The sequence below is a fragment of the Macaca nemestrina genome, chromosome 2 (genome assembly GCF_043159975.1).
Source record: "Macaca nemestrina isolate mMacNem1 chromosome 2, mMacNem.hap1, whole genome shotgun sequence".
In the NCBI taxonomy this organism is placed as follows: domain Eukaryota; kingdom Metazoa; phylum Chordata; class Mammalia; order Primates; family Cercopithecidae; genus Macaca; species Macaca nemestrina.
The window spans coordinates 106,089,021-106,105,161 of NC_092126.1; the positions used below are offsets into that span (position 1 = coordinate 106,089,021).

The following is a 16,141-nucleotide window of genomic DNA, read 5'->3' on the forward strand; positions in this document are numbered from 1 at the left end:
CCACCTGCCTGAGGGATAGGGAGGTCATCCTCAGGGTGCCTGGGACAGACAGTGCTACCTAGGAGTGGCACTGGTACTCACCTGGACAGACCAGCTGCCTGGCTCTGTACCTGGCCCACCTGGGTTAGGTTTCTCAGGGTCCCTATCTTTGACCCCTTTGACAACTTCCTTCCCTTGAAAATCCTTCTCCCAGGCTCTCCCCACCTTCCCTTTGCCCCTCCTTGCTCCTTTGCCTTAGGGAGATGTGAAGGACACAGGACTCCCTGACAGCCCCCTCTCCACCCAGATCTGATCAAGGAGGCTGGGAACTTGGGAACTGCCACAGGGATGGGGTGGGGATGGTGGGGGAAGCCCTGCGGTGCTGCAGCCCGGTCTTGCATCCTTCCCCACCCAGCTCCATCATGGCTTTTCCCACGCCTCTGATTGGACTGGAAACTCCCTGAAAGGAGGAAGAAAGTCAGATTCACCTCCAGGTCCCTCCCGGGCCTGGAGAGGCTGGCATGCTGTTGGCACTCACTGACTGCCTGATGGCAGACTGGCTGGATGGAATGGTGACCTGTGACCAGTCTGTCTGTCTCCTCAGCTGACCTGAGAGTTCCTGGAGGCCAGGGACTGTGTTTGCCTCACCTCGGCACCTCTGTGCCTGGGGTAGAGGAACTGCTCAACAAGTTCTGGTTGAATGAATAGAGGGAACACTAAGAGTGAATAATTATTGAGCACTTACTGTGTGCGAGCAGCTGCTGTAACCATTGGACACTTTTTATCTCAATGAACCCTGCAGAGGGTTCCAATGAGGGAATGGAGCAGACCTGATCATCAAGCTGGGCGTGGGGAGGTGCCTGGTGGCAGGTGCCAGAAGACATGACAGGGACTCCTGCACATGGCACCACAGCAATGCTGTCAAGGTTGCCTGTGGAATCTGAAAACTGAAACACTCGTCTTTATACCCAGAGTTGGCCAAAGCAAGACACTAGCAAATCAGTTAACCCAAAAATGTGCAAACAAGATATCCCATGCCTGCCTGTCTGCAGTTTTCTCTCCTCTCTCATATAACTCTCGTTGAAATCAATCTATAGATACAGGTTCCTCGTACAAAAATAAACAGAGAGCTAATAATTAGCGAAAAGTCTTTGGGTTATTCTTTGACATATATATTAGTAGCAGCCCCCTAATAGAGGATTCTATTATTGTCTGCATTTTATAGATGAGAATGTGGAGGATCAGAGAGGTTAAATAACTTGCCCAAGGCCACACAGCTGGTAAGTGGGGAGAGAAGTATGCCCCAGGCAGCCCCACCTGTCCAGACTCCATGACCTGATGCTCCTTCCTGTCTCAGGCCTAGCCGAGGAAGGGCAGCAGAGCCACCCTGAAGTGGCTGGAGTGTGGGTCACGCCATCTCTGCACTTCCCTGAGGTGACCTTGAGGAAGGACGGCTGGTCCTATGCCTGCTTTTCACTCCCTGGAACTGTGCTGAGGCCAGAGCCTGTGCCCCACATACTCAGATCACCCTCTGGAGCTCCTCAGTACCTGCAGGAGAAGGTGCTGACTCGTTTGTGTTCAGACTGCATCTGGCCCGCCCCTCGCTGTCACACACTGTCCCCTCCCAGCACAGACCCTCTCTCTCCTGGCTCTCTGCCTGGCCATTTTCCTTCACAAGGAACCAGAGAAAAACTCTTCCTTCCCAGAGACCCTTAGGACCCCATCAGAATCACCAGTTCATCCTGGTGGCCTTTGCTCTAACTTGCTGTGGGATCTCTAGATCCGTGTGACCCCATGCAGGGTCAGGGGCTCCCTGAGGAGTAGGGGCCAGCTAGGGTCCCTCCATAGCCCCATCCCCAAGGAAGGGACTGAGAAGACAGGGTCCCAGGAGCCCCAGTGGCTTTTCCTGGGGAAGGGGGTGTTTTCACAGTATGTGCACCTGCATTTGTGCGTCACTGCACAAGCAACACGCAAGTGGCTATGTCTTCACATGTGGGAATGTGTGACCACATTCACATGTGTGTGCTCATCTGCACCTGTGTGTCCATGAGTGTGCACACATGGAGGTGCCTGTGTGCACGAACAGCTGCATGCTCCTGAATTGAGGTATTTGTGTGTATCTGCATCTTTGTGTGGGGCTGTGGGTGCACGTGTGGCCAAGGTGTCTGGGGTTGGGGTGCATGGCTATGAGTGACCTTCCTTGGGACCACTCCTTCCTGTAGCTATAATTGCATAGTTACAGCTGAGAAAGGGCAACACTGTGACAGTCATGTAGAGGCCTGCGGATCTTAGGGTCCCTCTGCAGCAGCCCTCCCAGTTCACCATGGCGAGGAAGGTGCACCGTACCTTCGACTGGAGCCACTACCTCAAAACCCTTCTGCCCGAAGCTCCAGCCGAGCCCTACCTCGGCCCTCTGCCACCAGCGTCCATCAGCTGCAGTCTTGGTGAGCAAACGAAAGTGCCTCTTGGAGTGGCTGCCTAGGGGTGGGGTTGTCCAGTGGTGAGTAGGTGCGCCTACCCTGGGTGATCTCTGAATGGCAAGACCCTGGTTTTGGGGTCAGGTAGACTGCAGTTAAATATTAGCTCAGCTTCTTTCTGTGAACCTCAGTTTCTTTATCTGTCAAATAGGACAACAATCCCCTGGGTTATTAGAGGACTGAATGGGGTCAGGTTGCCACAGTAGATGCTCACTCACTGGGAGCTGCAGTGATTATGAAAACACTTATTATTATTACAAGTCCAAGGGTCCGCACCTGAGGAAGTGTCCTGAGGAACGGGCTGACAAACTGGCTGAGAGCAGAGTGCCCCAAGTCTGTGTCGGGTGTGGACGGGCTATAGATGGAGCTGGGATGGGGGTGAGGGGATAGGGTGGGGCTGAGTGGCATGGGGGATGTGCCCAGTTAGGGTAACAAAGGGCTCTCCTGTGTGTGAAGCCATGGGGACATCCAGGGCTAGTACCTAGGACGAGGGCAATGAGCACCTGCCCGAGGGACTGCCCATTCACAGCCGGCTTGCCGCCCCAGAGCTCTCGCCTCTGCCAGTGGGCCACTGGGACTCCCCGCTGCTGTAACCCAGCCAGCTCAGGGTCTCCTGCAGTGTCCCACTAGGGCTTCTCTTCTGCCTTCCTGGCCTGAGACATTGGTTTTGGTCATCCTTAAGGAGCCTCTTCTGGTAGAAGTGGTTGAGCTGGCTGCCCTGGGCTGGCTTCCTGGAGCAGATGGAGTTCTCAGACAGAGTCTTTTCCTCTCAAGACCTGAGGCTGCCCACCCGGCCAGGCCGACACTCGGCTGTCATCCTATTGCTTATCTGTCTTCTGCTGCCGCAGGGCCTGCAGGAAGACGCTTTTCACCTGGCCCAGGATCTCATGGTACATCCGGAAGTCTTCCTCCTTTCCCCGCAGGGCACTGCCCAGGGCAGCCTTTAGCATTTCATTCTCCTCCACCTGGACGGCCAGCCTGGACCACAGGAGACAGCACTCAGTGTGGCTGGAGCTGCATGCAGGTGTGCGTGGGTGACAGAGGGCCCTGGGTGGCTGCCAACATGGCTGCTCTTCAGGTTCAGGCTTCCCTCTGACCCATCCCCTCCTCTCACTGACTCTTGGGGGTACTGTGGATTCCTCTCTATGGGCCTGGCTCCCTGCAGTGTAAGCTACCTCAAGGCCCCTTACAAATTGAGTTCTAATTTGTAGAGGTTCCCGTCTCTCCCTTCCCATGGCTGCGTGGGATCTTAACAGGTTTAACTTAGTGAGAAACTGGGTTCAGTGATCCATGCTTGATAAAATTTATATTGGACTATGGGTCATTGGAGTTTGGGCTGGGCCCTCTGTCCTCTGAAGGCCAGTCCCTGAATTGCAGGCCTAGAACCCATGACCAAGCAGGACCAGCTTCTGGCCAAATGAGTCAAAAGTGCAAGGGGAGGGACACAGTCCCCCCGCCCATGGAGGCACCTCCACCCAGACAACCCTACCCTTTCAGGAAGGTGGGGCAGGGGAGCACCTGGTTGTCAGCTCTTCCATTTGGGATTCCACGGGCACATCGGAGAGCTGGGCAAAGGGTGGGTCCTTCTTCTCACTCCCGGTTGGGTTTTGCCTGGTGTTAGAGGTGGGCAGACCTGTGGGGCAGTAGCAACCACTTTCTGTGAGGAGGTCACAGCCCTGTGCTAGCACCCTGCTTCTCCTCCCCGCATTGCCCACTGCCTGCTCTTCCACATGGTGAAACGCTACACCGCCTTTGGGGTGCAGGACAACTCTGAGCTCTGCCTCCCTCCGAAGCCCTCCCTGATGCCTCCTCTGCATGCCTCTGCCCCTGGCTTTGGCCTCTGCTACAGCCCTGACTCTGCCCGCTCTGTACCAAGGTGGTTCCTCACCACCCTGTCTCTATCTCTATACTTTACAAGTTTCTGGTAATTTGTTTTCTTTTTTTCTTTTCGTTTCTTTTTTTCTTTTTCTTTTTTTTTTTTTTTTTCTGAGACAGAGTCTTGCTCTGTTGCCAGGCTGGAGTGCAGTAGCAAAATTTCGGTTCACAGCAATCTGCGCCTCCCAGCTTCAAGTGATTCTCATGTCTCAGCCTCCCGAGTAGCTGGGACAACAGGTGCCTGCCACCTGCCCGCTAATTATTGTATTTTTTGCAGAGACAGGGTTTTGTCATATTGGCCAGCCTGTCTCAAACTCTTGGCCTCAAGTGATCCGTCCACCTTGGCCTCCCAAAGTGCCAGGATTACAGGCGTAAACCACCATGCCCAGCCTGGTAATTTGTTTTCAAAAAGAGAAGGCAGTTGAGCCTGAGGTCTGGCCTGCAGGCTGAGCCCGAGTCTAGGTTGTCACTGTACCTGATGCCTTCATACCAGTGGTCCCCATCCAGGCCATCAGCTTCATACTAGGAAGCAGGGGATCCAGGGCACTGGAGTTGAGGGGTACAGAATGCTCACAAAAAGGAGACAAAGCGGCTGGGGGAGGCGGGTAGTCCCAGCACTCTGGGAGGCCAAGTGGGGGCAGATTGCCTGAGATCAGGAGTTTGAGACCAGTCTGGCCAACATGGTGAAACCCTGTCTCTACTACAAACACCAAAAAGTTAGCCGGGCATGGTGGTGTGCACCTCAAGACTAGTCTTGTGTAAACCTGTCTCGTTGCTGGGGAGGCAGCAGAGTGGCTCTGCCTTCTACAGGGGCTAGACTGAATATTCTTCAGGGCCTTTCCTGGCTCCAGGGGACACCGCTAAGCTGTCCTTGGCTTATTCCGACCATTGAGCACCTCCACATCCCCAACTAGGGCTGCCCTGGATAGGAAACTGCTTGTTCAGCCTGATGGGATTTTCTAAGCCCTGTGACACAGGGAATCAAAAACAGAGCCTCAGCCAGGTGCGGTGGCTCACGCCTGTAATCCCAGCACTTTGGGAGGTCGAGGGGGGCGGATTATTTGAGGTCAGGAGTTCAAGACCAGCCTGGCCAACATGGTGAAACACCATCACTACTAAAAATACCTAAATGAGCAGGGTGTGGTGGCGAACCCCTGTAATCCTAGCTACTTAGGAGGCTGAGGCAGGGGAATTGTTTGAACGAGGGAGGTGGAGGTTGCAGTGATCTCAGATCGCGCCACTGCATTCCAGCCTGAGGGACAGAGCAAGACTCTGTCTCAAAAAAAAAAAAAAAAAAAAAGAGAGAGACAAAGCTCAACTGGTGGCGAACTTGGGCAAAATCAAAATCACAGCATCAGAAAACCTTGGTGCTGAAAAGGCCCTCAGAGGTGGTGTGACCACAGTAAATCAGTTGGCATCAGCAGACCTGGCTTTCGCCCTCTGCTGAGAGGCCTTGGGCAAACAATCACCCTCTCTGAGCTGGTTTCCTTAGCTGAAAAAAAGGGATAATCGTTTCTGCCTCTAGAGCCTTGGCAGCCTCAGTGAATTCTATTTGGCCCTCAAGGCCCTGTGTGATCGGACCACTCCAGCCTCCCTGTCTCCGGCTCTTCCTCCAAGCCCCCAGCTAAGTTTCCATGCACCAACACTTGTTCTTCCCTCAGGGATCTGCAAGCCACATCCCCTCCCCGTTCCTCCATCTCTGCTCAGATGCCTAGCTCCCCGCAACTGGAGTGAGACTGCCACGGGGGACTGAATTGTAAATCCAGCCTCCTCGTTTTACAGATGGGCCAGGGGGAGGCGGGGAGGTGGCGCTCTGCTCACCAGAGGGGCAGGATTTTGCTCATGTTACAGGCCAGTAGGCAGCAGAGGCCACCTGAACACTTTCCCTCAGGCAGCTGCCCTCACTGTCCAGCACAGAACAAAGTGACTTGCCTGCTGTGGCTTAGCTCTCCCTGGTTGGAAGTCCTGCTGCCCTGCAGGAGGTAAGCCCCAGCCTGGAGAAGCCACACTCCTAGGGAACATATTCCTTAGAGTCTAGGAGGGTCAGCAAGGCTAAGCCCCAGGGACTCTTCCTTCTCAGCCTGGATTCGCAGAAGCTCCTGGCCCCGCTGGTGGAGGAAGAGAAAGCAGGTGGCCTCAACCCACTATTTGTGCCCTACTTCTGGCATACCCTTCGGAAACATTCTGACCTCATCTGGGCTGAGCACTGAGACCAAGGGTCTGACCATCCTTGGCTGGGGAGGGGTTGGGGGGCTACTGGGATGTTGAGAGAGGGTGCAGTGGGGGCAGCAGCACCTCCACTCCAGAGCCTGGAGGGTGCTGGGATGGGTGGGATGGGAGGTCCAAGGGAGGCAGGCCCAGCCCCTCCGCACTGGAGACCCTTCCTCCCTGGGAGTCAGCCGTCCCAGAAGTGGCTTCTGGCTCTGGCATCCTCCAGCTTGCCCCAGCCCCACAAGATGCTGTTGCTGCTGGTCTGAACACTGCACCTTGAGAACCACTGTGTTAGAGTGATAGACCTTTCAGTTAAGGACAGCATTTCCCAGCTTCCCTCTGCACCTGGCTATGCCCAACTGTCTGGGATCTGGCTGGTGGGATGAGAGCAGAAGTGACACATGCAACCGTAAAAGGTAAGGAGAAGTTTGTCTCCTTCCCTTCTCCCCTTCCTGCTGCTGATGGGAAAGCTCAGGCAGTCATTGTAGACCAGGAGATGGAAGCTGCATGTTGAGAACAGTGGAGCCACAAAATAGAGGGAGCTTGGGTCCCCAAACCTCTGGCGAGGCTACTTCCTGCTTATATCAACTTGACCGCTGCAGGAGGCAGAAAGGGACTCCTCCCCTGCTTCAGCCACTGTGGCTTGGGCTGCCCCAGTAGACCAGCTGTGCCTCATGATCACTTTTAATGAATTCAGCTCAGGATAGAGGGCTGAGGGCTGGGGGTGGGGGTCCAGAGGAGGTGGTGGCTGGGGGCATTCAGCACTGCCACCTCATGCTGAGGGCTTACTGGTGGGAAGGCCAGGGCCACATGAGGCAGTGGAGCTCTGGGGCTCCTGCTTCTGAACAGGAGGCCCAGGGAAAAGGACACCCCGCAGCGGGGGCAGGCAGAGCTCCACCCTGATGGAGGCTCTGCCTCCCACACGCTCACACACTCGCTGACGGGCTAAACAGTGCAGCTGCCTGGCTCCTCTGTTAGCAGCAACACTGCCCCATCCGCTGCACTGAGACTCCTGCCCTGGCCCCTACCAGCTTTCGTCCTGGGGGCTGCTCTCTGGGAGGCCGATGCCTTCCCTGGCTCCAGGCGTATCTTCTCCAGATGTTGCTCCAGCACCACGGTGCGGTGTCGCTCCTCCTGCAGCTTCCTCTCTGACTCCAGGAGCTTGCTGTTGCTCTCCTCCACCCTGGTGATTAGAGAGGAGGGGATGCCACATGACCTGGTAGGCAGAGGCAGCCCCCACCCCCCTTGCTCAGGCCCTTAGAGAGATGGGCACATCTTACATTGGTGGTGATGGGACCTCTTCATTTTCATTGCAGTAACACAGGAACATGCATTTAAACACCATACGGTTCTCCCCAAGGTTAAAATTTAAAAATTATCAGCCCACTCCCAGCCCCATCATTCCCAATTCCTGCTCTCCAAAAGCAATCACTTATAAAACTTCTAGCTGTTTCTTTTAACATTTACTGCCATATTTCTACAGACGCTTATGTTGCTATTTTTTAAAGGTTTAAATATAATCTTTTGACTTCCTGTCATGGAAAATGAGAATTTAGTTTTATTTTAGTACTCTCCCCCTACCAAACAGAATCACCTCTACACATTTTTGGATGAATTGATATTAGGTGGTGTATCAGTTTTCTATCACAGCTATAAGAAATTACCATACATTTAGCAGCTTAAAACAACACAAATTTATTATCTCACAGTTATGTAAGTCAGAAGTCTGGCAAGCTCACTGGGTTTCTCTGCTTCTGGTTTCACAAGCCAAAATCAAGGGGTTGGCTGACCTGGGCTCTTATCTGGAGGTTCCGGGGAAAATCCACTTTCAGGCCCATTCAGAGTGCTGAGGGAATCCAGTTCCAGGTAGTTGAAGGACTGAGGTCCCTGTTCCCTGCAGGCTGTTGGTCAATTTCAGCTTCTAGGAGCTACCTTGCCCCCTCCATCTTTAAAGCCAGCTAGATACCCTTATCACGCTTTGAATCTCTACCCTCTCTGACTTCCTCCACAGCATCTCTCTGAATAATCCCAGATGGAGATATTTCTCTGCTTTTAAGGGCTCAAAAGATTAGATTGAGCCCACCAGATAATCCAGGATAATCTTCCCATTTTAGGGTCCATAACAATAATCATATCTGCAAAATCTCTTTTTCATGTAACATAAAGCACTCACAGGCATAACAGCAGGGAGCAAAGGGCATAGACACCAAAAGCCTGTCTACATTAGGACAATTAGTCAGAGCCGTGATGCACAGTGTCACATGTCCTTTCTCATTTAATTGTTTGCTTTTCTTGGAGTTAGTGATTATCTTAAGCTTATCGTTTTGTTTTCTACATGCCTGTTATAAAGGTTATTTCACATGAAGCACTTGTCTAATCCCACTGGAGCTTGAGCTTAGGTCCTTCCTGTGGCTAGGTGTGTCATTTCAGACTTCTATGATACTAAAGGTTCAGTGAGGAAGCCGGAACTCCCTGAGATCTAACCCAAGCCAAGAGTTATATGCACACCTGCAAATTAGAGGGGCAGCCTTGAAACTGGAGGAAGTGATCTTTCCACCTTGGTGAAGGTCAAAAGGAACAGAATGGCAACAATTCTGAACAGTATACAACTACTAATAAAAAGCTGTATAGTAACACAGTACACAGCTACTAACACATATTTAAGCATATCCCTTGAGATTTTATTTGCAAAAGCAAAAACCCAAAACAACCTAAAGGCTCATCATCAGGGGACAAACAAATAAATGGTAACATATTCATACTATAGAATGTGATAGAATATGATAGAACTGTGCTGCCCAACACAGCGACTGCCAGGTTCATGTCCACATGTAGCTATTACAATTAAAGTTCAGGGGCTGGGCGCGGGTGCCCACATCTGTAATCCCAGCACTCTGGGAGGCCAAGGTGGGTGGATCACCTGAGGTCAGAAGTTCGAGACCAGCCTGGCCAACATGGTGAAACCCCATCTCTACTAAAAAATTTTAAAAAATTAAAAAAATTAGCTGGGTGTGGTGGCATGCTCCTGTAATCCCAGCTACTTTGGGAGGCTGAGGCAGGAGAATTGCTTGAACCAGGGAGGTGCCGGTTGCAGTGAGCTGAGATTGTGCCATTGTACTCCAGCTGGGCAACAAGAGCGAAACTCTATCTAAAAAAAAAAAAAAAAAAAAAATTAAAGTTCATGCCATGCATGATGGCTCACTCCTGTGCTTTGGGAGGCAGAGGTGGGTGGATCACTTGAGCCCAGGAGTTCAAGACCAGTCTAGACAACATGGCAAAACCCCATCTCTGCAAAAAAGTACAAAAATAAGCCTGGCATGGTGGCACGTGCTTGTAGTCCCAGTTACTTGGAAGGCTGAGGTAGGAGGATCACTTGAGCCTGGGAGGCAGAGGTTGCAGTGAGCCAAGATCGCACCACTGTACTCTGGCCTGGGCAACAGAGTGAGGCTCTGTCTCGACACAAAGAAAAAAAAATAAAGTTCATGAAAATTGTATAAAAATTCAGTTCCTCAGTCACACTAGTGATATTTCAAGTTCTTAAAAGCCACAAGTGGCTAATGGCAGCTGTATTGGTCAGTACAGATACTGAACAACTCCATCATCACAGAAAGTTCCACTGGTCAGTAGTGGAGTGCGTTAGTTATCGTGACAGTGGGTTTCTGATGAAGGATAACTTTGTCCCCACTTCAAATCTCCCCATGTCATTTCCCTTCTGCCTTCCACCACGGGATGCTGCAAGAAGGCCCTTGTCAGATGCTGGCACCTTGATAATGGGCTGTCCAGCCTCCAGAGCTGTGAGAAATAAATTTATTTTCTTTATAAATTACTCAGTCTGTGGTATTCTGTTATAGAAACACAAAATGGACTAAGACACATCCTTAGACACAGCTGGGTAACATACCTGAACTCCAAGATAAGGAGAAAAATCTTATAACAACAGCACAGCTAACACTTTTTTTGAGTGCTTTCCACATACTGACTACTGTGTTAAGGCACTGCATCAGCATTATTACGTTTAATTCTGTAAGTAACCAAGAGATGTACTAATATTACTTCAAGAAGACAGAAAATCTAAATTTGAAAAAAGGTTGTCAAAGATCTACCTCCAAAACAACACAAAAAATCAGGTCAAGCCAGGTTCTCAAGAAAGTTTTATCTAACCTCCAAGGAACCAATCATTCTTGCTATTCTGACAATTCCACAATATAGAAAAAATAGATGGCTTCCTATAAGTTTATAAAAAACTTGATTTCACAGTTAATAATAGGGTAAATGTATTAGTACTGCTGCATAACAAGTTACCACAAACGGTGACATTAAACAACACAAATTTTCCAAAAAACATAAAGAGCTCCTACAACTCAACAACAGGACAAACAACCCAATTAAAAAGTAGGCAAAAGACTTGTGTTTCTCCAAAGAAAATATACAAATGGCCAATAAGCACACAAATAGATGCTCAACATCATTAGCCATTAGGTAAAAGCAAATCCAAATCACAAAGAGGTATTATTTCAAACTTACTAGGATGGCTATAATTGAAAGAAAGGAAAATAATAAGTGTTGGTGAGGGTGTAGAGAAATTAGAACCCTTGTACACTGCTGGTGGGACCATAAAGTGGAAGAGTTTTGTGGAAAAGTTTGGTGGCTCCTCAAAAAGCTAACCATACGCCGGGTGCAGTGGCTCACGCCTGTAATCCAAGCACTTTGGGAGGCTGAGGCAGGCGGATCACGAAGTCAGGAGATCGAGACCATCCTGGCTAACACGGTGAAACCCCGTCTCTACTAAAAATGCAAAAAATTAGCCGGGCGTGGCATCGGGCGCCTGTAGTCCCAGCTACTTGGGAGGCTGAAGCAGGAGAATGGCGTGAATCCGGGAGGCGGAGCTTGCAGTGAGCCGAGATCGCGCCACCGCACTCCAGCCTGGGCGACTGAGTGAGACTCCGTCTCAAAAAAAAAAGGAAAAAAAAAAGCTAACCATAAAATTACCATATGATCAAACAATTCCACTTCTAGAATTGAAAACGAGGACTCAAACAGGTACTTGTACAGCAATGTTCTTGTAGCATTATTCACAATAGCCAAAAAGGTGGAAACAATTCACGTGTCCATCAACAGAATGGATAGACAAAACGTGGTATATACACACAATAAAATATTATTCAGCCATAAAAAGGATTGAAGTTCTGACATATGCTACCATATGAATGAACCTTGGAAACACTGTGCCAAGTGAAATAAGCCAGACACAAAAGGGTAAATATTGTATGACTTCACTTATACAAAATATCTAGAATAGGCAAATTCATAGAAAAGAGGTTGTGGTGGCTCATGCATGTAATCCCGGCACTTTGGGAGGCTGAGGCGGGTGGATCACCTGAGGTCAGGAGTTCAAGACCAGCCTGGCCAACATGGCAAAACACCATCTCTTCCAAAAATACAAAAATTAGCTGGGCGTGGTGGTGGGCGCCTGGAGTCCTATCTACTTGTGAGGCTGAGACAGGAGAATTGCTTGAATTCGGGAGGTGGAGCTTGCAGTGAGCCAAGATCACGCCGTTGCACTCTAGACGGGGTGACAGAGCGAGACTCTGTCTTAAAAACAAAAGTAAACAGGTTACTAGATGCTGGGCTTGCGGGGTGCGATATGAGGAGCTATTGCTTAATAGTAATAGAGTTTCTGTTTGTGGTTATGAAAAGTTTGGAAATAGTGATAATAGTTGCACAGTATTGTTAATGTAATTAATGCCACTGAATTGTACACTTTTAATGGTTAAAATGACAAATGTTTGGTGTATATAGTTTACCACAATTAAAACATACATACACCACACAGATTTATTATTTCACAGTTTCTGTAGGTTAGAAGTGCAAGGTTGGCTTAGCTAATTTGTCAGTGTCTTACGTTGCTGAAGTCAAGGTGTCAGAAGGAGTAGCTATCTGATCTGAGGCATGGGATCATTTTCCAAGCTCAATCAGGTTGTTAGCAGAAGTTAGTCCCCTATATTTGTAGGACTGTGGTCTCCATTTTCTTGTTGGCTAATGACTTGGGTGGCTGTCAGCTCCTAGATTTTTCTCCTTATTCTAGAGTTCAGGTATGTTATCCAGCTGGGCCTAAAGGTGTGTCTTCGTCCATTTTGTGTTGCTATGACATAATCCACAATCATCCACCGCCGTGTTGTTCTCTCCAAAGCGTAGTGGTTTTGTCAGAGGCGTTAGAACCAGAGCAACTCCATCTTAAAGAGGAGCTGGGTGAAATAAGGCTGAAACCTACTGGGCTGCATTCCCAGAGGGTTAAGGCATTCTAAGTCACAGGATTGAGATAGGAGGTCAGCACAAGATACAGGTCATAAAGACCCTGCTGATAAAACAGGTTACAGTAAAAAAGTTGGTCCAAACCCACCAAAACCAAGATGATGATGAAAGTGACCTCTGGCTGTCCTCACTGCTACACTCCCACCAGTGCCATGACAGTTGACAGGTGCCATGGCAATGTCAGGAATTTACCCTGTATGGCCTAGAAAGGGGAAGCATAAAAAATCCACCCCTTGTTTAGCAAATCATCAAGAAATAACCATAAAAACGGGTAACCAGCAGCCCTGGGGACTGCTGTGCCTGTTGAGTAGCCATTCTTTTATTCCTTTACTTTCTTAATAAACTTGCCTTTGCTTTGCGCTGTGGACTCGCCCTGAATTCTTTCTTGCACAAGATCCGAGAACCCTCTCTTTGGTCTGGATCAGGACCCCTTTCCTGTAACATCTTTCTGGTGGCCACTGAAGGGACTAAAGTGAGGAAACCGCCACCTCAAAGGTTAACTTTGGGTAAGTGTTGGGTTCCTGTAACATCTTCCTGGTGACTACGGAAGCAACTATAGTGAGGAAACTCCTGACCCAAAGGCTAACTTTAGGTAAGTGCTGGGATCCAGTAACATCTTTCTGGTGAACCACAGAAGGGAGAACACTGAGGAGAACCCCCAACCCAAAGGAAATAGACTTCAGCATTGATTGGACGACTTTGGGTAAGTGGGGTGCATTAACCTGGGTAAAGGATGGGATTGGGTTAGAGGCCCAACTTAGGGGAGTTAAGAGTCTCTCCTAAGACAAAGTGGGTTAGAGGCCCCTCTTAGTAAAAAAACAAAGACGCTTGACTGACCTTGGGTTAGAGGCCCAACTTAGGAGGGTTAGAGTCCCTTCTAAGCTGTAGGGGGTTAGCGGCCCCTCTCAGTAAAGTTCCTCTGGGTAAAGTCCCTTTCAGTTAAAAATGAGTTTGGCACTATGGGATGTTAACTGCTATTCTCTTTGGGTTAATCTGTCTTGCACTCTTTGCAGATGGCTGTGGGTGACAAGATTAGGCACGTACAGGACTGTGGGACATGGGGAGCTTTTTCTTCCCTAAAAGGGAAAGCTAAGAGCTGATGGGACTGCTGGAAAAGATCCCTTCACTACTGACAAGCAGCCGCCTGAACTTTTCAGTGTCGCTGCAATGGGTGGGTCTTTCTCTGGCCTCTCTTCCCCACTCTGCCTCAGGCAATGCTTTCCTCTTTCTCTCTCTGTGCAGATTGGTAAAAGTCATTGTTTATCTCCTGTAAAGTTTTAATTAATCGGAAAAAGGATTTGTGAGGCTAGTCTTAAGCTGCAGCGAATCTGGTGTGCTTTATGTGTTTTTCTGTATTGTTCCGTCATAAGGAGGGGTACCGTATGATGGAACACAGGTTTAGGACACCCATAAACCTGCTTTTCAAGACGGCCCAGCAAACTGGTCAGTTACAAACTTTGCTGCAGATCCCTGAAAAAACTGGATGAGGTTTCCTTCTTGTCTTGTAAATCCTTGGGAGCTTGACCTTGTAACCATGTGGCTATGCTTTCTCTTTTCACAATGGCAGCCTGGGTTCAGGGTTCAATTTCCAGCTCAGGGGATGAGTCCTTTATCTTCTGTCTGTATTTATATGTATTGTTTGTGTGATGTTTATACATGAAAGAGCTTTAACTAATTGGTTTGAAAATAATAAGAGCTTAAATATTTTATCAGAAAAGTAAAAAATATAATGTCTTTTACTTCATATGACTTAAGTAATTTTGGGGAAATAAAAAATTTTAAAGATTATTGGTAAAATAAAAATATCTTCAAAAATGTAAACATTTAGTCTAAATTATGCAGGTCAGATATTACATTTACTAAATTCTTTAGGATCATAAATTGCTTCTTTGACTTTTGAAAATTGTTCAGTTTACCTACTTTGGAGCATTAGATTCTACATAAGGCCTGGGGACATGTGGAATTAGCCATGCCCCCTAGCTATGCAAAGATGGTTATAAAGAAAAGAGATTTTATGTAAGAAAGGATGTTGCATGGTAAATTCTTGTCTTAAAGTAAAATGACTACTTGCTTAAAAAAAGGAAATTTGGCCGGCGCGGTGGCTCAAGCCTGTAATCCCAGCACTTTGGGAGGCCGAGACGGGCGGATCATGAGGTCAGGAGTTCGAGACCATCCTGGCTAACACGGTGAAACCCCGTCTCTACTAAAAAATACAAAAAACTAGCTGGGCGAGGTGGCAGGCGCCTGTAGTCCCGGCTACTCGGGAGGCTGAGGCAGGAGAATGGCGTAAAAACCCGGGAGGCAGAGCTTGCAGTGAGCTGAGATCCGGCCACTGCACTCCAGCCTGGGCGACACAGTGAGACTCCGTCTCAAAAAAAAAAAAAAAAAAAAAAGGAAATTTATGCAAGAAATGTTGTATAATTTGAAGCTTGTTAGGCCTCCTAAATGCTTCGTAAAATGCCATTATGACTCCTAACTGTATGACTTACCTGCTTTACAGCTAGGTTAAGGCCTGGGACACATTAGAAGTTAGACGCTAGAAAGAGTCAGACCTTATCTGCACTTCTGTTTGCTGTCCTAGGCTCCATACTAGTACATAATTAAAATCCCAAACTTACCAAGGTTTTCACCAAAAGTAAAAGTTGCTAAGAGTTGCCACTGTAACATGTAACTGAGACTACTGAAGAAACAGTTTTACATGCAAGGTGTGTAAAGAAAGTGAAATGTGTTTTTGGTGAAAAATTATAAGAAGTCATGGGAATGTGGATTTTTCTTGCCTAGATTAAAGGTTAAAGGATTGTTTTAAGTTAGAATAAAACTAAAGGTTTAAGCAAATGGTGGAAGGTTTGTGAAAAGTTAATTGTAAAAGAAATTCTGTGTGTGAACATATTGACTAAAGTTAAAGGAGTATTATTCAGTTTTTCCATCAATTAAACATTGGAATAAAAGCACAACAGGTTTTTTCTTAGAGCAAAAACCTGCCTATGATCTCTTTAACAAAAACTTGTAAAGGGTTATACAAAGTTTGTAAGAATCTTACCTTATGGTGAAACTGATTAAGATTAAATAAATTTATCTATAAGGTTTTATTAAGAATTGGATTTGACATCAATAATGCACTAATGCAACAGTAAGATTTGGCTTATTTGGTATAAAAATCATATAGAAAGCATTGTCAAATATGAAATAGTGCTTGGCTTTCTTTGGACAATATTTGTATAAATGTGTTACAGGTATATGTTCCAAAATTATTTTTAAAACTCCTATAATTCTGATAGGACTTAATG

General features: G+C 48.1%; 1 protein-coding gene across 7 annotated transcripts in view; it reads right to left on the reverse strand.

The window, feature by feature from the left end:
• Positions 1-2,681: 2,681 nt before the first annotated feature.
• The window catches only part of LOC105480278 (coiled-coil domain containing 13), a 65,302-nt gene continuing 51,842 nt past the window's right edge, over positions 2,682-16,141 (reverse strand). For all 7 annotated transcript variants that reach the window (XM_011738884.3, XM_011738883.3, XM_011738887.3 and 4 more), the window contains 3 exons: positions 7,571-7,725; positions 3,975-4,089; positions 2,682-3,434 (listed from right to left, as the gene is read on the reverse strand). In XM_011738884.3, coding sequence (XP_011737186.2) covers positions 3,275-3,434; positions 3,975-4,089; positions 7,571-7,725 — 430 coding nt within the window. In that variant the 3' untranslated portion in view covers positions 2,682-3,274. The remainder of the gene's footprint in view (positions 3,435-3,974; positions 4,090-7,570; positions 7,726-16,141) is intronic.